Below are 23,600 nucleotides of genomic sequence, written 5' to 3'. Positions count from 1 at the left end.
CTCTTTCAACTATGAGTTTGGTGAGACCTTCTAATTGTTTTTCAACCAGAAATGCAGCGTTGGTGGTCCTCTGCAGGGCCCTTTGCAGAAAGGAGAACAAATATGGCACAAGGAGGAAAATGAGAAAGATGAAGAGATAATTAGACCTTCCATTTTTATGAGATCTTTGATCCATTTACTAATTTGCTAGTTACCAAACAGATCATTAAACTTAACTGGACTCATTTTCTTTTCTTAATTTTGAAAGACCTATTTGCAGTTCTTTGATATTAGCAAAGACTGACTCTAAGTGGTCAGAAAGATTCATGCAACGCATTCAAAAAAAAAGGAGAATGTGTGAGAATCGAACTCACAACCTTCAGATTATGAGACCGGGGTGAAATTGTACCAAGATGTTGCATTTTCATACAATGCATGATTTGGAGTGACATCTGTGATTTTGTTTTACTTTGTTTTGACTCAGGAGAATAAAATATTATGCAGAAATCCATTTTTATTGAGCCAAGGATTTCCAATTCTTGAGGTTCATAGGGTGTCTTAGGGAGAAATTTAGTCCAGACACCCCATTCCTCTGTAGGATTCATGAGGAATTGTGAAAGATCGGAAGAGACATTTTTTGGTATTGGCTAACTGTCTACCAGCAAATCAACTAAGCAGATAGAAAATGGCTTTTTTGGACTTGAATAAGTCAAACAAATGGTATCCAAGCCTGAGGCATTGGCTAATGTTACCCAAACATTGGTTTTAGGTTGACTAACTGGCAAAGCTACACCACTAAAAGCAGACAAAACAAACAAAGCAAAAAACAAACTTAACATCTGATTAAACGTCATGTTTCTTTAAAGCTATCCTTTGGCAAAAGATTCTTTTCTTAAATTTTAATTTTTTAAATGATTTCTACAAATATTCTTTTATATTTTCTCAATCTTGTTTGAACATCACCTAATGATAAGGCACAAAGGTACTTCGTGCCTTCTTTAAAATAAGAATGTGAGGATTATTTGCCAAAAGAGCTTTATGATAGTCTCTTTTTTCATACTCTTTAAAGTGACAAAACCTAAAGTTCACAGTTTTAGCAATGAAAACAAGAGATTGCAGGTATGAGTTATAATCTCTGCATAGTTCACGTCTGTGTACTTTCTTCTTTACTTGTGGGGTTGTCAACTTTTTTCTGCGTGTGGTATGGCTTCACGTTCTTCACAGGACGCCACCTGGGTCTTGTACCTGTAGAAACACGTGCAAACCCGTTGCCCCAGGTTATTAGAGGAAATGGATCTTCAATTTGTCCTGTCTCTGGATTTGTAATTAGAACTAAAGGATTTTTCTTTTAATTTTGCATGTGTGCTGTTGGAAAAATGTCTGATTATTAGCGAATTTGGTTCTGAAAAAGAGCTGTTTAAAAAATTTAAATTGTATAGTGCTTTATTCAAGCTCTGCCTCCCTGCTTTGTTGTTTATCCAAAAGGGATTTTGAAGTGTGGTGTGTTCTTTCAATGATTACTTGCCCTGTAGAAGAATGAGAAATATTGAAGGAGTGACGCACACCCCAATTCATTAAGAATTTATGTGGCTCTTTTGCTATGTAAGCTGGACCATTGTCTGTTTTTATTTCTTGAGGCACACCTAATGATGCAAATGCTTGCAGAAAATGCTGAAGTGCATGTTTCGCTGTTTCTCCTGTGTGCAAAGAGGCAAAAATCACATTGGAAAATGTATCCACTGGCAGACGGATATTTTTATATTTTCCAAAAAATGGCTATTTGGTGATATGTTTGCCACTCTGTCAAGAGCCTTTTGAGCCTCAGGAGTAAGAGTTCTGGGAGACATGATGTCACAGTCTCCTCTTAGTAAGTCCAAAACTGGGGCAAGTTCATCACTGGTGATCTCCAAAATTGCCCTGATTCAATTAATTTCTCCCAAGAGCTCTTGTAGATACTGTAGATTGTTGACGCAGGTTCTAAGTTGTATCTTCTGTGGCTTGATGTTGTTGTATCTCCTTGATGTTTTTGTATCTTCTTGGGCTTGTCTGCTCAGTTGGTAAAGTTAGGCATATCTTCTGAAGAATTGGTTGGATTATTGCTTGAAAATACTCCTAAATTAGGAGAAAATGCAGCTGATTCTCTACTTGCATTCTATAGGTTGTTTGTATTATGTAGATTTATGCCCTGTAAAGATGTTTTTCCCTCTGGCTTCAAAGCTGCATTCATGCTTTCTTCCCCTGAGCAGAAATCTTGTTGTCTCTGTTATTTGTCTATTATATATATTTGAAGGTGCAATAACAGAAGTGACCACAGGTGGCGCTTTAGGTGGAGGACGAGCAACTTGTTGATCACAAGATGGCGCAGGCGAAAATACGTAGGCATTGTTTACGGAAGTGACCTCGGGCGCCGCCATTTTGCTGTATGGCAAAATGAAGCACATGTCCCGTGCGCAGTTTTGTAGCTGTATTAAAAAGTTTCGGAGCAAGTCTCCAGGGCTGGACTAACTCTGCAGAATTTTGCGTAAAAGCAGGCAGCTGAAGGGGGACCACGTGCTGCAGCGATGGGCAAAGTATCACATTCTGCTTCTCTCTTGCTTGTTTGGGGCGGTCCCGTTGTTTTAACTACTTCAGCCCCAGGTCGGCCTGCGCCGAATTGACCAGGGACGAACCCGGGCTTCCCTGCACCCCCTCCATTATCTGCTTCACTTCTGCCGTATCTGCTGTGCTGGCAATTGTGTTTGGCATTTCAGGCAGCTTGCGATCTGTTACAAATGCCTTCCGTTCCGGAGTTTTAGCTCCCGCCGGCTGAGGAGGAGGTGGGGCCCCCTCCCCCCCCCCCCCCCCCCCCCCCCCCCCCCCCCCCCCATGCAGGCTGCATAGGCTGCGTGCAAGCCGCATCGGTGTGAAAAGCTGCAGGCCTCTTGCTGCGCTGCTCTATCTGATTTTTGCTTACTATTACTGTATATAGAGCTCTGCAACTGGGAAGAAGCTGTGCAGCTGGACCATTTCCACGGAGGCTTCTTATTAACTTACTAAAAGCGTCTCTCTGCGATTTTGACATAACTTTTCCCATTATGACTAGGATTAACCCTGAAGCATAAAGTCCATACCTGACTGTGACATCAGAAGTTTTCCTCAGTTCCCTCTGTTCCGTTAACTGTTCAGAAGTACGGTTCTGGTTCCTTGTACCAGCACTCTAGAGTCCGAGATCCTTTTTCTTTTTCCCTGGGGAATATTTTTCTTCCTTTTCCTTTTCCAGCTCAAAGCTGCTTTTTCTTCTTTTCTCTCGTTTTCTTCAGGGAGTCCAAACTCTAAGTCCTGACACAGAGGCACCAGACATTCATTTTCTCTGTTTTTGAATTTTGAGGTTTTTTACTCAGAGTTTGGATTACAACGCAGGAGATGCCAGGCTTTTCTTCTTTACTGATGTTTATTATTTCTTACCTTTAGCACAGCTGCATAGGGTGTGCTTTCTAGTTGTCAGGGTGGAAAATGGCTCTGAGTCCTAATGTCCAAGGCCATTTAAAGTCCAAATCAACCAATTATGAAATACCAAGTAATATGCTTTTACTTATAATCCAATAACTAACCTTTCATGATCTGCACTGCGGGTTTTTTGACCCAATACCAGAACACTCAGATTTGTGAAGAAGAAGGAGAGAAGATGAAGAACAAATCCACACCCAAAATCCTCCATATTGTTACACTTCTATATATAATTATATCCCAGAAACCTAAATTCTCTAACCCCAGGGTTCCAACATGCTACTATAGGCATTTTGGCCTGGAGAGCACATGGAAAGATAGAAAGTGGACCTGCAGGATTCTCATCCCAATAGGAAATGGTGGATGCTTGCTACCACTGCTCATACAAGGAATCACAGAGGTGAGGCCATAGAAATCCCACAGAAACAGAATGTTGAAAATCTTATTTTGAAGCCTGACTGTTACCCAGTGAAGGATGAAGAAGGATCTCATAACTCTGAGAAATACCTTTGCCTCCTGCTCTGGGAAAGCATCGTCTTGTGGCAGTGACTTGAGCACACCTTACATGGTGCTCCTGAAAAACATCTGCTGGGAGGGGAAGCATTTAGGAGTCTACCTTACTCAGTGTAGTTTTTACATGTGATTCAGTCTGGAGAAAAGGCAGACGAGGTGTTGCTAAAGGAAGCTGATCACCACTTTTGACTGTATGAGATGGGAAATTGTCTTCTGCAAGCCAGACTGCAATACGAGTATATCCAAGGAAATGCTCAACTCTGGGATCATCTCCTTCCCATATTCACCTCCCATAATTCTTCGCCATGCAAAAAGGAGCCCAAGAAACAGATCCCAAATACCAACAAGATTATGGTGGGGGTCTTTCTTTGTAGCTTGTAGAGTCAACAAGCTTGGTCAAAAAGACAACAGCAGCTAGATTAGTGAGGGAAAAAAGAAATTCCAGTGGAAAGACCAAACAGCATAGCCCTTTTGAGTCAGCTCTGTGTCTCACTTCTTAAAAATGCAGCCTGGCCACTGACACACTGCTAAGGGAGCATCTCCTTACGTGAAGCCAGCCTGTGTCATAGAGTGTCCCAATGAGCTGACTAGCAGGGTTACTGTGCAGCAGAAGAAATAAAAACGGTATAGTCATCTGTATTAGAAAAGACAGAGGAAAAATCCTGGTGCATGCCAAGAGAAGACAAGACTAAAGGTTTGATTTAAAACATCCTCTCTGAAAAAAACAGGTATAAAAAACCCACCCACCACACAAATTCCTGAACTCCACTTAACAAGTAGGAAGAAAATACATGACAGTTTCAATGAAAAGGAAAAACCCAACCTTATCTTCCTGTATATGCAACTGTTTAGCAGTGACTTTGGGCTATATCTGAATGCTCCTACAACCCAAACTAAGACTGACACATCCACTGCATTTGAAACAATACACTAAAATTGCAGCATTACCACCCAAAAACCCCTGCCCACACACAAAAGTTAAGAAATGACTTTTGGAAGATGCAAAAGGTGGACTATCGAATTTGTTCTTCAGTGCAAGCAAGCCATTAAGTGATTCTTGCTGACAAAAAGTCAGGTTTGCCCAAGTCTGCGCAGTAACCATGTGCAAGGCCTTTTGAAACTGCACATGTGAAAAAGAGGCATCAACATGCAGTTTCTTCTCCTGATAAGTGTGGCACCAGTTTTACTCTGTTTCAGCATCATTTTCCAATCCCAGGCTGACAGGGCCAGATCCTGAGCTGGGCCAGATGCTGCAGTCTCTGACTGCAGAAGGGTCTCTGATGCTCCATGCATGAGCTGAATGGAATGATCTGGTGTCTTGGTTTAAAAGACAGGTGTCTGCCAAGGAAGGCTGGAGCCTCCGTTGAAATGGAAAATGCAACCCTCTTCCCTCCGAATTATTATAATTTTGAAATTAAGGGGCTTTCAGACAAAGATATGAGGAATAGGAATAACAGTTCTTTACTTGTATATATATATATTTGTATGTATGACAAGGCAAACAAACAGCAATAACTATGGCAGTAACAGCAAACAGAACCACAAACTCGGCTGTCGGGCCCTTTCCCCTTCAGTGCAGTTCCGCTCGCAGCCGGCAGGGGCGTTGGCGGCTCCTGGTGAGCAGGGCAGGTGCGATGGTTCCCCCGCGGCTGCAGGGGGCGCTCCAGAGCGAGCTCGGGGAGCACACGGCAATGGCTGCCTGGGATCCCGGGAGGGGATGGAACAAAGGCTTCACAAACCCCCTGGGCAGCCGATCCCAGTGTCCGGCCAGACCCTCAGGAACAGCAGGCTGGAACAGCAGGGACGAGCACAAATCCTGAGTGGCAGATGAGATGTATCAAACTCGGTAGATGTGGTGGGCTGGACGCAGGCAGGACGTGCAGGGCTACAGAGTGGCGAAGGCTCGAAGCAATGGCAGGGGCAGGGTGGCCGTGGCCCGGCTCCCAGCAGGGCAGGGAAAGGTGGGCTTGGGATCCCGGGGTTCTACCCGAGGCGCCCAAGCAGATGGTGGAAGGGTCCCTCTTTTAGTAAGGTGGGGTGTTAGGGTCCCAGTGCAACAGCCACTCCAACAAGCAAGCTCCACTCATGGTAGAAGGAAGGCAGCCGAAAGCAGAAGCCTGCAGCAGCAACAAACTCCCTCCACAATGATGGCCGCCCTCCTCTCCCTCCAAATGCTGAGAACACCAGCCAGCCGGGGGCTGTACCCAACCCCTTTCTTCCGAGTTCAAATCTCGTGGTATCCCCCACCCTACACAAGAAAACCCCAGGAGAAAGAGAGTAGCCAGTTGGACCCCTCCCCCTGTGGCCTTTTGTTTTTCTTAAGGACTCAGTAATTTGTCCCCCTGGCAACATATATGGGAAAAATTCTTTAAGATAAAAAGAAAATAGCAGGAGAACTCCTAAAACACCAACATCTGGATGGATCCATACATTGTCGATGTGTCTACAGTACCTTCCAGGGCTTGACCCATGCAAGACCAATTTCAAAATAATAGAGCTTTCTGTCAATAATCAGCAATTACTTGTTTATGGGAAGTCAAAGAAGGACTAATGTCATCACAGATATGTTTGGCTGCATCCAGATCTGACAGAGTAAAACTTGGCACCCAAATGCCGTTTTGTGCAGAACAGAGCCTTTGGTGTTTGACCCAAGTGAGGGAGAAATGAATCTGGAAAATAACCAACACCCCAACGTTGTTTTTCTCAGCAATGTTCATCATATCCCAGAGAGTGCAGATGATTTTCTTTCCCCTTGCTGTGCACAGCAGAGGCTGGGGAGCTGCAGGAATGTCTGTGCCTTTCTTCGTCCCCTCAGTCAACATGCCCCGGAGATCAGGAGTTTTCTTCAGAAAGCTTTTATCCACTTGAGCACTACCTGGTTTGTTAGCTGTAATGTGTACTCGGCTGCCAACACTCCTCACTTCTGGAGTGGATGACACAAAAAGCTGTTAAAAATAATTTTAAAAGCCAATTTTGACAAAGATTGAGAGCATTTGCTTGATAAATCAGGTTTTAAATTGAACCAGTGAAACTGAAAATGTTTTCCTCCCTTACCTTGACATAATTCCTCCACTCAAAAGTTTTATAAAATTCTCCACTCAAGAGCTGTATACAATTTTTGCTTCAGAGTAATTTCTGTTCACCCTCTTTCCCCAAGGAGGTTTGAACAAGATTTAAGAATAGGGTCAATTACGAAGCTGCTGGTACAAATGTGAGGTGAGACCTTAGAATCACAGAACAGCCTGGGTTGGAAGGGACATTAAAGACCATCCAGTTCCAACCCTCTGCCATGGTCAGGGACACCTTCCACCATCCCAGGTCGCTCCAAGCCCCACCCAAACAGGCCTTGAACACTTCCAGGAGTGAAGCAGCCACAGCTTCTCTGGGCAACCTGTGCCAGGGCCTCACCACCTTCACAAGGAAGACGTTTTTCTAATACCTAATCTAAAGTGCATTCGAATCAGTTAAGTTTTGCCTTTAAATGGTTGGCATCTTTTGTCTGCTCTAACATCCACATGCCATCCTGCTTCCAATTTTGAGGTGCAGCATTTCCATTTCTACTTTTTCTACTCTATTTTACCATGTAAAATGATTGCCTGTGGATACCCCAAGAGTTACCAAGTTCTCCAGCTTCCTATAGTGTGTTACCTCCCAGATGACTGTGTACCCATAAGGATTAAGAATGCAGTGGCTTAATAATTCACAGCCAGTGCAGTATTTCTGACAGACAGACATTGCTGTAGAGAACTGGAGAGCACAAATACCATATCTGTATTTTAACATATGACTAAGGGTAAGATCCAAAAGCTCACAAACTAGCAACCTTTACATCTGTATCTGGAAAAAATGCAGATGATCATGAAAAACAGAACATTATAATCTCAAATTTCCACAGAACTACTGAAAGTGGGAAGATAGATTTTCTTCTTAGGAAATCAAGCCTGATGTCTTCCAGTTTTTTGATTGGAAGAGATGAATGAAGCATGAAGCAGAGGTACTTGCTCTTGGGGGTTTACTGAGCATATTCAGGCCTGACTGAACATGAGGAGTTTCAGAGGGATCTAAACTATCCACAGTAATGGGCAATAAAAAGCTCAAAGCTGGTAAGAAGAGGACATGGACTGAAGGAAAACAAAGTCATGAAGTGCTCAGAGCTCATAGAGTATTAAGGAAAAAGCTAAAGAAAGCGAGCCAAGTGACACTGTAAATGCGTCAGTGAGGATTGCTCTTGAGAAGGAAAGACAAGACGTAGATAGGGAATGGATGATACATAAGAATCAATTAGCATGTATAGACCTAAATCAGTGGTGCAGCTACATTAAATGAAAGTGATGACCCTACAATTAAATAAACAAGTGTTAGAGATGCATGGCTAATTTACATTCAGTCAATCATACTCCAACACACTGCCTCCTCTCCTCTTGCTGTGCACATCAAACCTTCAAGCAACAGACAATCCACTCAATAATTTGAAATGCAAGAAATACAGCTAAGAACGTTATCCCTGTGTTCTGAAGATGTATAGAGCTATTAAGTGACTTAAATCTATGCAAAAAGCCCACAGAGGTCATGAAATTAAGTCACCTCAGTCTCTGAGTTCCAGCCCAGCAATCTGATCCTGACTGATCTTCATTGTAACGACAACAGTGCCCTAAGAATTCTCTTCAAATCCTCATTTCCAAATCCGGAGTTCAGAGGGTTAGGATTTTTAAAGGAATGCATTTTGAAATATAGCTAAAACTCTGCCTAAGACTATTTACTTTTGCAAGTGAAAAAATAGATCATCCTGAAATAATTAGGAAATAAATATATTCTGGAAGAGTTCACAACCTTAAGCTGAAAATGCTGTCAGAGACCCTGTCAGTAAGAGAAATAAGAGGCTTAACCTCCAATGCCTCAGCTTACAAAGGCGAGCAAGTAACAATAAACTTCTGGCAGGTTTATTATCCCAGCAGTTCCACAGCTGTTCAAACATCCAGTTTTCCCTTCCCCCTCTCCTGTGGCTTTGGCAGAGCATCCTGGCAGCTCCTCTCTCAAGTAGGCAATCCTGGTATGGGCAGGCAAGCAGCCAACTTGCTACTCCAATGATGCAACACAACACCACAAGGGGCATCATTTGGGAAAGAATGGGGTGTTCTCATTATTTAATTACTAGTCAACTTATCTGCTTGGAGAATATTAAAATGTCAGTGTAATTATGACATTGAGACACTACATCAAAGTCAGCTCCTTTCTGCTGATCACCCCAAGAGGTGCCTTCTGAGGGTGATACAGAGGAGTAAGCAGGACCTTTTAAGCAAGGCATGGGAGTACAGAGAGATGACTCATTAGTTTGATTGATGAAGCCAGTTTTAACCATTTGCTTTTATGGAGCAACTAGGCCAACAGCACAGCACCTGGGGGAGTTTGAATCCGCTTGTTTGTGGTATCCTGGGATCACACAAAACATCTGAACCTCTTTCTGGGACTTCATTCAATAGCTAGGGGAGTTCAACCTCATGGTATAATCTCAATCCCCCAGAGGTCCCTATTCCATCAGTAACATCAGAGAACAGACAGAGCCTGTAGTCCTTCAGGCCATACGGAGCAACTGGGATCCACCTTGGATACCTCCAGTGCTCTTCAACACAAAATATATTTATTCTCCTTTTAAAAGTGTAATTTTGACTTTGTGGAAAGGTGCAAACAAGACTACAACTGCAAACCAAGCATTTTGTTCTCCTGGAGAGCATGATGGCAAGGATTTATGTATTATTAAAATGGCTACATATGTTCTTTGCAGCACTGCTGGCTCAATTGATATCTGAGTTTCTGCTCCCTGCCTCCAAATTTTGGTACTTTTCTCAAAGGTCTGGAATGACAGTTACACCTCTGCAAACCAGAGCTCAAAAATAACACTTAAGACTTTCTGACATCTTCATTTTCAAGATACTCTTACAGCATATTATCCTAGTAAAGGAGCAATCCATACATCTCTAACCAGAACTGTAGAGAGATCAGTTACTTTCACAAACTCAAGTCTGTAAAATGGCCTTAAGAGAAGGTGGCCCACAGCTCTTCTGTTACCACATCTTGGAGGTTCAGATTTAGTCAAAAGCACTGTCAAAACCAGTGTGCCAGGAGCTAACTGAATAATGGAAGTAATTTTCTCCATTTCTATGACAGAAAAGCCCTCTATTTGGACAGCATTATTTGCAGCCAATTATTCTGCTATTTCCAGCAGTGCTCCAGGGAGCTGTGTTACTTCTCCACAGAGCACAGGAGCTGTTCATTAGGTTAGTCTCTTTTAGTCTCCCAGTTCCTTTTGCTTGCATAATTTTCACCCTGCAGTGCCAGATGACAGGAGATTTAAGTGCTATCTGTTGCTCTGTATTACCCCTCATAGGACTTTGGAATGTGTCCCAACCAGGGAAAGAACAGCTTTTGATTCTTGGATTAGGGCATAAAGTGCCACAGTTTATCGTAACAGTGGAAGCGTGGAGAGGAGTAACTGGCATATTCAGAATGCCCCTTTAGGGAAAAGCTCAAGTGACACTGCCCTGTAGCGGCATTTGAAAGTTCAAAGTCCATGACTTTATAAATATATTTTGGCAAGAACTTGCACTGTTCTTTCTCCTTTGTAATGACTCCATGGTTTGTCTCTAAGACTACCATATCCCTGACCTGCTTGCACTGGGATTACTAGTAGGAGGATCACAAATTTAGTTAGTCTCATATCTGTGCAGCATTTAAAGTCAAGGAACACTGGGTTTGGCCAGTAAGACCACCACACCCAGTTTTACAATTTTCAATCATATCTGACCACACCTTTTAAAATATACTTGAAGGAGAGACAAAGTTCCACCCTATCACTGTTGCAATAGGGAACTGAACTCTGACTTCAGGTATTTTCACCCTGCTTGAGCAGGGAGGTTGTACCAGATGACCCCACTAGTGGGTCCCTTTCAACCTTAATCATTCTGTGATTTTCAGGGTCTTCACAGCAAGCCTGCTGAGTTTATAATATTTTATTTAATTTAAAAAAGAGCCCTGGAAGTGCAGCTGAAACCCTGAAAGTCAAAATATGTTTATTCCTTATTTACTCATTACCCCAGAAGTAGATCTGCAGTACAGCAGACAAAGCACTTTTGTGAACACCACATGTGTTACCTGTGACCAATTTAATTCATCAAGCTCTAAACCACAGGTCAGTTGGTTCCATTACAACATCCTCAGGGCAACTTATGTTAACTGAAGCTAACTGAGAGCCTCTTCATCCTAAAGAGGACAAATATAAGCCTTTTACTTCAGCTCAGCAGAACTCACAGGTCATCCTAACAAGAGATAATGAATCCCAGTAGGTGTGAGTGAACCCTACCTCTTTAAATACTCATTTAACCCCACCACAGCTGGTAATTACAGTTTTGGGGGTGAGGTTGGGCTGTTCTCTTTTCTGTCCTTCTCCAAGGTAGTCCTAGTGAAGTGGCCTTGGACTCTATCTTCTGGAGAGCCTAAGTGCTCCTAATGAAAGCCTCTAGGAGATCTCCCTCATGCTGCTCCTCGAGCTGTGACTCTGAAGACCTCACTCTAAGAGCTGGAAATGTAAAAGCTAATTGGATGTGCTGGGCTGCAATGCCCGAGTACCCCAGAACAGCCAGTTCCCCTAACAGAGAAGGTGAAGTGAACCCATGCCAGGCTGCCTGTCTTGGACAAGTGGAAACATTGACAACAAGGCTATTTCCTTTTTGAGGCTTTCTGAGGTGGCTATTAGGAGAGCTTCTCTTATGCAGTCACTCTCTTGAACCCAGTCTCTAAATAACCTTTGAAAACAGAGGAGGATTTTCATTCACTATCTCCATGTGTGAAAGGTGGGAGAAGTTAGTTAATTGCCAGCATACCAGAGGATTCAAGGTCTTCCATCAGAGCAGAAGGCACTAACCATGCAAAAGCTCCAGTGGGAAGGGTTCTAGCAGTCCTCTTCTTTCCTCCATTGAAGCTGTGCTTAAACATTCCCCAATAATTAAGTATGCTTATGACTCTTAAAACATTTAAAGTTCCTTAAGGGAAGAAGGTGTGCAGAGGCCTTGATCCACTGTATTTTTTATGTTTGGGGTTATATTTTTTATGTAGAGGTTTGAATCTTATCTTCTCCTCCCCCTCGCTGTCTCCTCAGAACAAGCCTGTGAATACTCTTTTTCTCCAAATAAAATAGTAATTTAGGAAACAGAACAGTGTTTGTCAGAAAGAACAAGGGTGGAGACTAAGGGTGCCAGCATGGTGGATTGTACCACTTTAGGACACTTTTGGAAATCATCACTCTTGTCATATACTGGATCCAATTTCAGCAAGAGTTCCAGTCTCTCCTGTGGTTCCCACAGGGCCAAACAGGCAAGTGTTCCTTGAGACTGAGGTCTCAAGGAAGGAGAGGGTGGGCAAAGACACGTTGTTAGGAAACTGGTAAACCTCAGACTGAGCAAGTTGCCAACATACTCTTGAATATGCCGTGGAGCACCACTGTGGGATTGTGCAGGTGTTTCCATGGCCAGGGAGAGACCAAATGGATGATACAATAATCTGCAACTTAAATTTAGCTGCAATTCCAGAGGGATAGTCCGATAGCCTGCTTCCTAAGCCATTTCACTTACTGGACCTCAGAGATCCCCCCTGCTGGAGCTGCTTTCTCTGAGGGTATATTGTGCCACACATGCATTTCAGGCAGTTGGTGTTTAGTCCCTCTTCACTGATTCTGCCTCACATCCTGTGTTCCCTGGCTGAGGTGGGAGACTTTTGAGTGTAGAAGCAATTATTTATCTCCGCCTAAGAGAAACTTCTGAGTATGATCTAACTTAAGTGCCTACCTGTAGGCTGCACAGCTGCACAGCTGAACTTGCCAAACACAGAGAAGCAAATCAGGCACCAAACCCCTGCCTCATTTCTGGGTCTCCTTCCTCAGATGGCTTCTGAGCTTCTCAAATCTCTGCATTAGAGGGAGCCTGCACATCTCTCCAGCAGCTGAAATCTCAAACAGGGAAGCAGAGTGGTAGCAAAAGACTAAGCTAACATATAACGAGGCCAAAGGAAATTGAGTGTCAGAAGCACAGCTTTGAGTCTAGAAACACAATCAAAGCCTGAGGGAAGAGTGTGGCAAATGCTGGGGTCAGCAGTGCAAGTGCAGAGCAAAGCTGGACAGTCCCTGAGCAAAGCACAAGGCACTGCCCAGACCAAACCAAAGACCAGTGTCTGCTGAGCAGCTCAGGAGGTATCAACTGACTCCTTCAACTAAAGCACAGACACAAAATGGAGTGGCCTTCACTGCAAAACCCCCTGATCAAAACCGTATCATGCAGCAGGATTTCTACTTCACCTTAGTATCACATGCATCGATCCTCTGCAAAACTACTGACCCAGCTCTTAGACCACCATGTTACTGCAAGGGAGAATCAAAGAGCTGGGAGTGCTCAGGATAAGAGCTGCAAGGTTCACACTGCCCAAATACATAACTGCCAGCAGATGCATTATGGAATTTCTTTAAGAATATAAATATACAATGAGGATTTTCCCTGAGAGGCCATATTTTCATTTATTTAGGAAACAAGTAAGTTGAATTATGATGGAATCTCTCCATACAAGAGATGCTTCAGGAGCTGACAGTACAGATTTCTCAGAAGTGCCACATTCAGAGCAAATTAATACAGCCTTGAAAGCCAATTTCAAGACAACTCTCGCAGACACAGGGTATTGGCTGAGGAAACAGTGAAACAGAAAATGAGACATCATGTGACATCAGGACGCATATTTCTGTTTATTCACCTTTCTTCAAGAACTCTAACTCACTGTTAGGCAAAGGAGTGCATACAGGATGTACAAGAAAAAGATTAAAAGAGACTTCTTTATTATTGTATTCTGTGGCATGAAAGCCCACAGCCTTTTGTATTTGTTTGTTTGTTTGTTTAAGGATATGTTTCTACTCCAGCTGAGGTGTTACAGTTCAGAGAACAACCTGTCATCTGCAAGAAATCTCTTTAGAAAATTAGAAGAGAGCACAGGTATTTGCTGGGCTGTTTCACTGAACAAACACCACAAGCTGCACTAGTAGCATTTTACCAGACACTTGTCAGTTTATGAACTCCTAAGTTTATAAAGAAATAGGAAATCCATCTGCAGGGTGACAGGGATGGGGAAAAGTGGTTGGAGTTGCTTCCCCCTCAGCAGATTCCCACCTGCTGTAGGCTTGTGTTTGTTCAGTACAACTATGCCAGTTCAGTACTGGCAGAGGTTCTGCCCAGGCATACACAGCTTGCCCACAGTCCAACTCACTACCTTCATAACTTTCATATATAATATTAAAACCCACGGTTTGTCTCCTAATATGCTTCACACGATGCTCCGTCTGTTCACATCCACACTGTACACTGATGAATTGGAACAGCCTCGGCCAAAATCAATGAAAATGCCTTCAGAATCAATCGACTCCAAAATCTGATCCACTATGTTCTCAGGGCTGGAAGAGGGAACTGGAATCAAAGAATTGTCTCTGTCTAGGTCAAAAGACCTGTGTGGGTCGCCCATTGAGTGGAAGAGTCCTTTCTGTTGCTCAGCTGTGCTGAGTTTGCTGGAGCACTGCACAGACCCGGTGCTGGGCCTCTCCTGGTCTCCTGGCAGTGAGCTTTTCATGGTTGTCATGGAGCTCTTGGAACCGTTGTCCATGATGGTGGTGAGGTTGGAGTACCCCTGGAGCTCCAGGCAGGAGGTCATTTCTGAGACAGAGTGCCTTCGGATGCCGGTTCCATTGGCAGCCATGCCCTCAGTTTCATACTCAGCCACTGGCGTCAGCAGTGGATTGTTGTAGCTCTTCGAACGCACCACAGGGTTCTTGGCAAGGATGTCACCCGACTTCGAACGCCTGAAGAACCGCTTCTCTGCAAACAAAGATCCAGAGTAATATCTGCAAAGTCTCCTATTACGGTACTAATAATTATGAGTGTTCAAAAGAAATGTGAAGTTCTGCATATTCATAATCTTTTCTTGAATGACACTTTTCTAGAAGAAGACATTTTGCTGTATTGTAGATTCACAGGCTTCAGACTTCCTAGATTTCTTTAGCATACTGAAGACCCAAATCTATCTTTACAAATAATAGCTGAGATTCCCTTATATTCACACAACTTCAGCAGCTGGAGTAAGACAGTAAATACTGCAGGAGTAGTGATATACAGTTGTAAATACTTCCTTTAGACAAGCACAGAAAGTGCAATTTGTTTCTTTTTCAGGCTATAAAAGTAGTGACTCATTTCTAGTAGTTGAAATTTAACTTTTCCACTCATCCTGGGAAAATAAAGTCTCTTCAAATTTGGAGCATGAGGATTAAGACAGGCAGTTTTTTCTACTAATTCTGGAAAAACTTTCAAAGCATTGTTCAGAGACCACACGGGAGAGAGCACCAAGAGTGTTTGAAAATGTTAACTAGAGGGCAGTGCTCACAGAAACCTCTTTTTGGGGGAGCAAACCTGCATTCAATCCAGCAGTGATTGCCTGAATGCTGTTAACCAAGTGGGATTTTCCCAGAAAATAAGCAGCAGATGGCAGCAAGTAAGCATGGAGTTCCCTCTCTGGCAATGGTTTAGTGCTGGAGTGTCCTGGCAGTGTGAATAGAATTACCATCATGAGCAAAACGACTACCATTCAAACTCCGTGCAGGTCTCAATGCTCAGATTCACTTGTGCTATAAGAAAAAAAAGTGGTGTGAATAATAGGTCTCACTTTTGAAGCTTTCTTTCTGCTACTCTCACTTTGCCATCCCATGAAAGGGACACAACTGGAGCAGGAGATCAAATTACCCTCTGGAAGTCAACCACAGCCACTGCAAATAAACTGCTTTAAATCAGGATGCTGGTATATGTTCCCTGCAAACTGTGCAATTTCCTTTACATATGCCAATCTCTTATAATTACATTGTTGTGTAATTATGTGCTTACCTGGACACAATCATATGCTGTACTACTAAAAAAGCCAGTTTCTGTATTTAAGATTGTATTTTGCAGTTGTGTCTGCCTCAACAATGAAATCATCTGATCCAAGTTCATTTTTGGACTTTTTGTTAGGAGTTTGAGTTGGCAAACAGAAAAGGTTCCTGGGGCTATGAACTCTGGTTTCTCGTCACAACATGCCACATGCTAGCAAAATAGTTGGAAGAGAATTAGATGCATCAGTTTAAAAGAAGCAGCTGCTTACACACTCAGCTCCCTTGGATCCAGGTGCAGTTATTACAGTAAGACCCATTTCAGGGATATTGCTACATCTACAGCCCAGGCCACAGCAAAAGGAAGTGCCCGGTCCACCAAAACCTTCCCATCTTCTGCAGGCACATAGTAAGACATTTATTTACTAAAAATTCATTTCACTGGTGCTTTATTCTCTTTGGGTGCATTTTTCCTATCTTGACATACTAAAGCTCATATTTAGAAAATGCCAATTTGGGGCTCCATTTAAATGCTTGTGGCCTTTTAATGACAAGCAATGAATACAAAGTAGTAATCATGAACCATTTTCCATAAATAACTGGCCTGTATTTATTCACTTGAAACTCATTGTTTCTTAAACACTTGCTGTAACATGTTTTGCCATTTAGCTTCAAGGGAAAATCAACTACTTTATTGGCCATTTCTGACAAGCAAACATATTGAATTGACTGCACAGAAAATGTGCAGTTGAGCTTATTTTCCCTTCTGTCTGCTCTATTCAATCAGGCCATCACTGTATTTACAATAAAAGACTCAGGTACTACGACATTTCCTTTTTCATTATGCTGGTAGTATCCCCCTTGTATTTTCAACAGATTTAATTGCTATATAGGCTATTCCACCTTCATTCTGGCTAAATCTTGCCATCACAAAAGTCACCGAAGGCTTCAGAGCTCCAACAATCAGAAAATAAGCTGAAGGGGACTCAAACTGACACCAGGCCAGCCCACGTTTCCCCCTTGCTCCTTAAGGATGCTGATGTACAAAGTGCCTCAGCAGTAAAGATTCAATAACCTTCAGAGGCAATTCATGTGAAATTAGAGATTTTTCCTTCCATATAATTTGAATTTCCCCTGCTATGTGAGATCCACTCTGTATTTCTTACCTCCATTGGGATGGAGAACAGCTTATTACATTCTACTCTGCAGAAAGCTTTTACATGCTTGAAGGCTTATGTGTTAGTCTTCTCTAAGACAAATTCCTACTTTCTTCCCTAATTTTAACAGCCTTGTACGATCTTTGTGTACTAATGAACACGATTGAAAATTACCTACTGAGTACTTTAGAAGTGGTTTCTTGCTTCTTCCTCTCACTGTCCATAAAGCATCCTGTGTTAAAGCTCTCTCATTAAAAGGTAGAATGGAAATTCTAAACACACTCTAGATTCATTTTACTGATTTTTATTACTGAGCACTCTTACGGTGATCAGCTTTCATCTTTTGCCACTGCAAGTTTCACTGCGATTCTGCACCTTGCAAAGAGCATAGTCTTAGAAAAAAAGCCTGATGTACTCATGTGAGCACTGGCAGTCACCTCTTGTGTGTGCCCTGACCCTGCATGGAGCAAGGTTTTGGGAAGTCCTCTGTGCTGTGCCAAATGGAGTCTGTGTTATTCTTACCCAAGATGCAGGCAGAGTGCGTGAAGGGTCCATCACTGGAATACAGACCGTATGTGCCCAAGTAAGGAGAAACAACTTTCTGGATCAGGGATTCCAGTTTCAAATAATCTTCAGTCACACCTTTCGACTCATGAACCCCCTGAAAAAGAGGAAATACCCAATATGAGCACTGCCCCCTCCAATCACAACCTCCCCTTGCTCACCAGGGCAACCAGAGAAGAACAAGCATTTTCACTGAGTGAAAGCAAAGGTGCCCTGCAATGTGATCCTGGTTTGCTAGTACAGCTGATTCCTCTTCTGTAAAGCCAAGAGATGTGAACCAGACCAGAGCTACCACGACATTTAAATCCAGGAAGGTACATCCTACTTTGTGCACAGCACTCACGGAAGGATAGAGGACATGATCTGTGAAGAGGAATTAAAACCATCCCTGGACTTTTTGCTATTGCAATTTTACAGTGACTTCCTGAATGATAGCATCTGATACCACAGGGTGTCACTGCCATCTCAGCAATACCAACACCGTTAAGAAAAAGGTGAAACTGAGACCCTCAGAAATATTTCTTCCAGGATATTTTCAACAACCAATGTTTACAGTAAAGAAGTTTGTTCTCTTTCCTCATCCCTCCCCTGGCACTTACCATTTTCCAGGCAAAAATCACATTATAATTAGCATGGTAAGAGTCACCCACAGGCAAAATGTTTAGCCTTTAACTGTTAACTCTGCACTTCCACCCACAAGCAGGCTTTGTTAGTGTGAGAAATGAGACAACTCTTAAAAAGATTAATTTATTGAAAACAGAAAAATTGAAAAATTACAGAAATTAGAAAAATATAAAAATTTGGGATCCTATGGCTCAGTAGATGGTATGCCCCAGGAGCGCAGGGATTTGAGATCTTCTGGCTGAGACAGCACTAGACCTCAGGTAGAGAAAAAGAACTCGCAGTGCTGGGCTGACTTTTAGCTGGTCCAAAGTCAGTAAAAAAATTATTAAAGGCTCCTTAATAGGAGTATGCTTTTAACACCCAGCACTGGCATCCACCACAGCTAGCCTGCAGAGAGCGAGAGAGGAAAGAGGCGCTGTCTCTCTGCCTCGTTGTTTTTATAGTGTCTTTGCTCTGCCCACAGCTCACCCACAGCCCGCCCCTTCAGTCTAAAGCGATTGGTGCTTTCCCTTTGATGGATCATCTCCGTCCACCAATGGCTCATTGCTGCCAGAGGGGTGGTACTAGTTGAGACAAGGGAGCTAAAATGCCCCCACCAAAACCCAGGTTGCCATGGAGCTTGCCCCCCGGGCAACGGCTATGGGCTAAAAATAGCTGCTGGCTGTTAGAACTGGGGGTTTTGGCCTTGGAACCAAATGCAAGTAAAAACACCTAAAAAAAGTATTAAAATACATCCAACACATCTCAAAACACTTGTAAAAGTATACAGTAAACACAGGAAAGGTAACTCTTATGGTGTACCGGTGGTTTGAAGTTTGAAAAGGGGCAAGTTGGTGATTTTTAACTGGGGAATTTTTAACTGGGAAGGGTGCAACTCTCTTAATAAACTACTTTGAACAATTGAAAACACTGATAATGGAACTGGATTTTTGTACCTGGGCTGATGGGTTAATTTTAAGATTCAATCTAAAAATATTTAACTCAAAATTAATTAATTAAAGCACTTAATATGCAAAGACCAAGCACAAATGGGGATTTCATGTATGACAGGCTGCAGAGGTGACAGAAAAACCCTGCAGAATTGTATTCTCCCTTTAGCTGCAGAGTGCGTGCTCCTGTGTTGTCTGAGCAGAGCCCTGTACACTGTGTGTAGGATGCCTCTTGCCATATGGAGCAAATTCACATTTGCCATGGGCTTGACATATCATGTCACAGAATTAATATCCTAAATGCCATACTCAGCAAGAACTCTGCTTGAATTTAGCCATTTCATTATGTGTTCCTGAGTTATTGTAAAAAGAAACACACTGCTCCAGAGAGCAATATAAAGATCAGATGAGTAAAATTGCAACACTTCCTTCAGCATGTGAAAGGATCCTGACGTTCAAGATGTGTTCACAGCTTAGTATTACTCACCAACCAGAGTCTAGAGTGACTCTCAGATGTGTTTCTGAATGGCTGACTCCACCACCCCCCCCACACCCGCTGCTGCACTGCCTCAATGCTGCCTCATCACTTAGTGATAAAAAGTTTATGAATGGAAAATTCATAATGGCCAACAGAGAATTCAAATTAGGACAAAATTTGATTTTGGACAGAATTTGAATTCCAGTTCTGTTGGGGTTCCTCCCCCCTGCCGTGGGGTCCGGGGGAGGGGACCCTGGGGTAGAGGCACGGGGTTTCCCTACTCCCTGGTGAATCCTGTTCCCCATTGGTTGTTTTGTGTTCTCCTGCCCAGGAATGGCCATGCCGGTCCTGTGATTAAGAGTTCTTCAGCAGTTGTCCGGCCATGCAGCTGGAGAATAAAGATGTTTGAAAAACATCTACTAAGAATCAGTCCCTATTTCTTTTCCACGGGCCTTGCTGTCTATACATGTTGCAGAAATCCCCACTGCAACACAGTTCAGCAGTCTTTAAATAAAAAATAACAATCTTTGGTGCTATGCCCTGAAGAACTCTGAGACAGCCACAAATACAAATTTGAACACAAAGGCATATCCAGTGGATCCAAAAGCTTGCAAACATCGAAGGAACAGCAGAATGAGCCCACAGCTATACAGCCAGGCAAAAATAATACTGGAATAATTCAGAAGACTTAATGAAGGAGCAAGTGTTATTTCCAAGTCATTACTGGCCTACTGAGATCCGTTCCAGTGTTCCTTGCTGGGATTTAGTCAAGCCCTCAGAAAGGCAACATGCCTGCTATCTTACTACATATTCACTATCCCATCATGCAAAGGCCAGGGTTTAAGACATCCTGCTCCAGGCTCCCACACTAAATACCTCTGGAACTGGTCTCCTAAACATGACATATATGAGTGGCAGAACCCAGTGGTATTTAGCATTGCTCATGTCCAGACTTTGCTGTAGAGCTTTATTTACTTTTCTACCATTTTGGTATTTATACTTGTGAAAGACAGTAGCTAAATATCAGCTGTGGAGAAAGAACCCTGTTGCGTTCCACTGTGGGGAACTGTGAGGAGTTCTTTTAAAAACAGATGGTCTTGAACGAAATTAAGTCAACAGAGACAACCTTCTATCTGAGAACCGTTTATTGGTAACAAAAAAAACCCAAAAAAACCAAAACAAAAAAAGAAGTTGCCCGACTAAAGAAGGCTAGAAAAGACAGAGAAGAAGGAAGAAAAATGGAAAAGGAATGGGGGGAGAGAGCAAGAGGGAGAGGGGAGACACAGAGGGGTAAAGCGGGCATTACCACCAGCACGATGGGGAGTGCCGTTGACATCCACGTGGCAGGGGGTGTATGCACGCTGCCTGCTGGGGAGCCTGTGCGGCTCTTGGAAAGGCATGGCTCCACAGGCATGGTTCCCGCAGCGACAGGCAGCCAGACATGCGGTGAGTTAGCGAGCGCTCGGGCAGGAGGTGCAGGACCCAGGATGCGGGGTCGCGGCGGGGATCACGGCAGCGGGCTGGATCGGAGGCAGGTGGCTCAGGCAGGGATGCAGGGGCGAATCGCCAGGGTGGCAGTCAGGGACACAGGGAGACAGGACAGGCGGCAGCCGGGACGGGCGAAGGGGTAGGGCAGGACACAGGCTACAAACAAGACTCAGAGGTCAGCTGGTGTCCCACCAAGTGCCCAGATAGAGGGAAGGCAAGTATGCGAGGGTGAGCAAGCACCAGCAGGGGCAGGAGAGCCAAAAGGTAGGCTGGACCCAGGGCAAAAAGGACAAAAGACAGGCAGGGCAAAGGAGCAGACGTCAGCAGGCTGGAGCCAAAGCAAAAACACAAGACTCAAAAGGTCCCCAGACTCAAAAAGCCCCAACTCAAAAAGCGCCAGAATCACCAAGCCCAAATGAAAACTAAGTCTTAAAAAGCCCCCAGAACTTTTGATGCAGTTACTTTTTATGCCCTCTGGCTCCTCCCAAAGTCTGCCTGCTGGAAGGACACCATTGGCCCAGTCCAACCTTCCACTGCAGTCCATTGGTGCTTTTGCCATCTGACCGGAGTTGTTGTTTCTCCTTAAATTGGGCATGTATGGTCTGTACAGTGTCTTTGGTGTTCACCTGTTGACTGCCTGTCCCATGTGAGACATGAAATGGTTGCCAAGGAAAGTACCCCTGGAGACAAGGCTTTCTCCCATCTTCTTCTGGTTGCCTCCTGCACATGGCATATGTGTAACCCCTCTTCCACATGCCTCTGACAATGTGAGACAAAGTGGTGAGACAAAACTAAATTGGCTCTTCACAAACCCCAGTAACTCACTAGTGCCATGCTGCCCACGAAACAACTCCTACCACCAGCAGAACAGTATAACAGAAGCATCCTTGCCCAGTGGCACCTTAACACTGTCTGATTTCCTATCAGCCTTCAGAATTGAGGAGTTCTTTTGGTTTTTAATTATATGTTCTGCTCTACACTCCTCTTCCCCTGATGAACTCCTCAAAAGCCAGAGCTATATTCTGTAGGGACTGCTGCTCTTGCAGGTATACAAGGAGGCTTGCAGCAGCTCTGCTGGGCTGGGATAGGCTCCTGTGGTAAGTTGAGAGACTCAACCCCCAAGCTACAGCCACTGGGACAACCCTCCATGATGGGGCCAGGGAGCTGTGCAGGGCACAGACTTGCCTCATCCCCACCACTGCTGTCCTGCAGCTGCTGTACCTGGAGAGCCCACTAGCTCTCTGCTCCTGAGAAACACTCTTCTCTCAAAATCCCAACTCCCTCACCACCTGCATCATCTTCAGTCTTGCCCTCAACCTTCACTCCTGCTCTCTCAAAGCAGTGCTAATCTCCACCTCTTTTTCATTTCAGCATCTTTTAGTTACCACCTTCGCATTTGGAAAGGATTATAATGTAATATTATGACAAGAGTCTGCCCTACTCTAAAGGCATGGGAACAATGGGGATTTGAGTCCTGAATATGTGAATACTGTTGCAAATGGAAGACATCTATCAAGAACAGACACATGTATTACTGCATGAAATACAGTACCCAAGTCCCAAACTTCATTAACCTTAATTAAATGGTTTTGAAACCAAAAATTTTTCTATAATAGTTCAAATGCATTAGAAGGGCCCTACGCATGGCTGGTTTTGATATGTAAACAAGCAAACATTCCCAGAAGGGCTACATCCTGAAAGACTACAGGTTATTGATGTATCTACTTTATGAAGACACTGCCCCACCTGCTGAACTGCAGCACCAGCCACACGCGTGGGCTCCACTGCTACACTCAAGTGTGGCACTGGAATAAAACTTTTCTTGTGTTTGGAAACAAAACCCCATAATCATCAAATCCACAATCATTCCAGCAAGTATGGATGCACCAAAATGCTCAGGTTTCCATCCCTGTTAATTCTGTAAATTAACTATGAACTCCTACTGAGCTTTTGAAGGGCACAAGGGCTTCTTGTGAAAGCACAAAGGAAAGAATAAATGAGTAAACAGATATGTTCAGAAGAATAGCTGGGGGATTTGTACCTAACTACAAAAGGCCACAGCCTCCTTTTTCAGTATGTACAATCATAGAATCAGAGAATGGTTTGGGTTGGAAGGGACCTTAAAGCTTATCTCATCCCATCCCCTGCAAGGACACCTTCCACTAGATCAGATTGTTCAAACCCCATCCAACCTCGCCTTGGACACTTCCAGAGGTGGGGTAGCCACAGCTTCTCTCGGCAACCTGTGCCAGGGCCTCAAGACCCTCACAGGGAAGAATTTCTTCCATATATAGGATTTCTTTAAGCTTTTAAAGTCCTGGAGGCCACCTCAGGCATTTAAGGATCTGAAGAGTCCTTCTCAAAGATAACCTTAAAACATGTTCAACGTTCATTACTTTAACCTTTTATATGCTGTTCACCAAATATGGAGTGCTTTGAAGATT

At 43.5% G+C, this 23,600-nt stretch overlaps 2 protein-coding genes and 1 long non-coding RNA gene across 13 annotated transcripts in view; 1 reads left to right on the top strand and 2 right to left on the bottom strand.

Moving 5' to 3' along the window:
• LOC116443037 overlaps positions 1-23,600 on the top strand; it is a 50,827-nt gene that overhangs the window by 13,948 nt on the left and 13,279 nt on the right. The gene's annotated exons all lie outside the window — the stretch shown is intronic.
• LOC116443039 lies at positions 153-3,389 on the bottom strand. 2 transcript variants are annotated; one of them, XR_004239734.1, is made up of 2 exons: positions 3,090-3,389; positions 153-2,091 (listed from the first exon to the last, which is right to left on the bottom strand). It is a non-coding gene; the product is annotated as an uncharacterized LOC116443039 (long non-coding RNA). The 2 variants fall into 2 exon arrangements; XR_004239733.1 differs by having other exon boundaries at positions 153-1,224.
• PRR5 (proline rich 5) overlaps positions 13,519-23,600 on the bottom strand; it is a 98,097-nt gene continuing 88,015 nt past the window's right edge. For all 7 annotated transcript variants that reach the window (XM_032106838.1, XM_032106839.1, XM_032106842.1 and 4 more), the window contains 2 exons: positions 17,596-17,734; positions 13,519-14,876 (listed from right to left, as the gene is read on the bottom strand). In XM_032106838.1, the coding sequence (XP_031962729.1) occupies positions 14,332-14,876; positions 17,596-17,734 (684 nt within the window). In that variant the 3' untranslated portion in view covers positions 13,519-14,331. The remainder of the gene's footprint in view (positions 14,877-17,595; positions 17,735-23,600) is intronic.

Source organism: Corvus moneduloides, chromosome 4, assembly GCF_009650955.1.
Source record: "Corvus moneduloides isolate bCorMon1 chromosome 4, bCorMon1.pri, whole genome shotgun sequence".
Taxonomy (NCBI): domain Eukaryota; kingdom Metazoa; phylum Chordata; class Aves; order Passeriformes; family Corvidae; genus Corvus; species Corvus moneduloides.
Note: the sequence above shows the minus strand (reverse complement) of the source record. Positions and strands in the feature narration are given on the sequence as shown.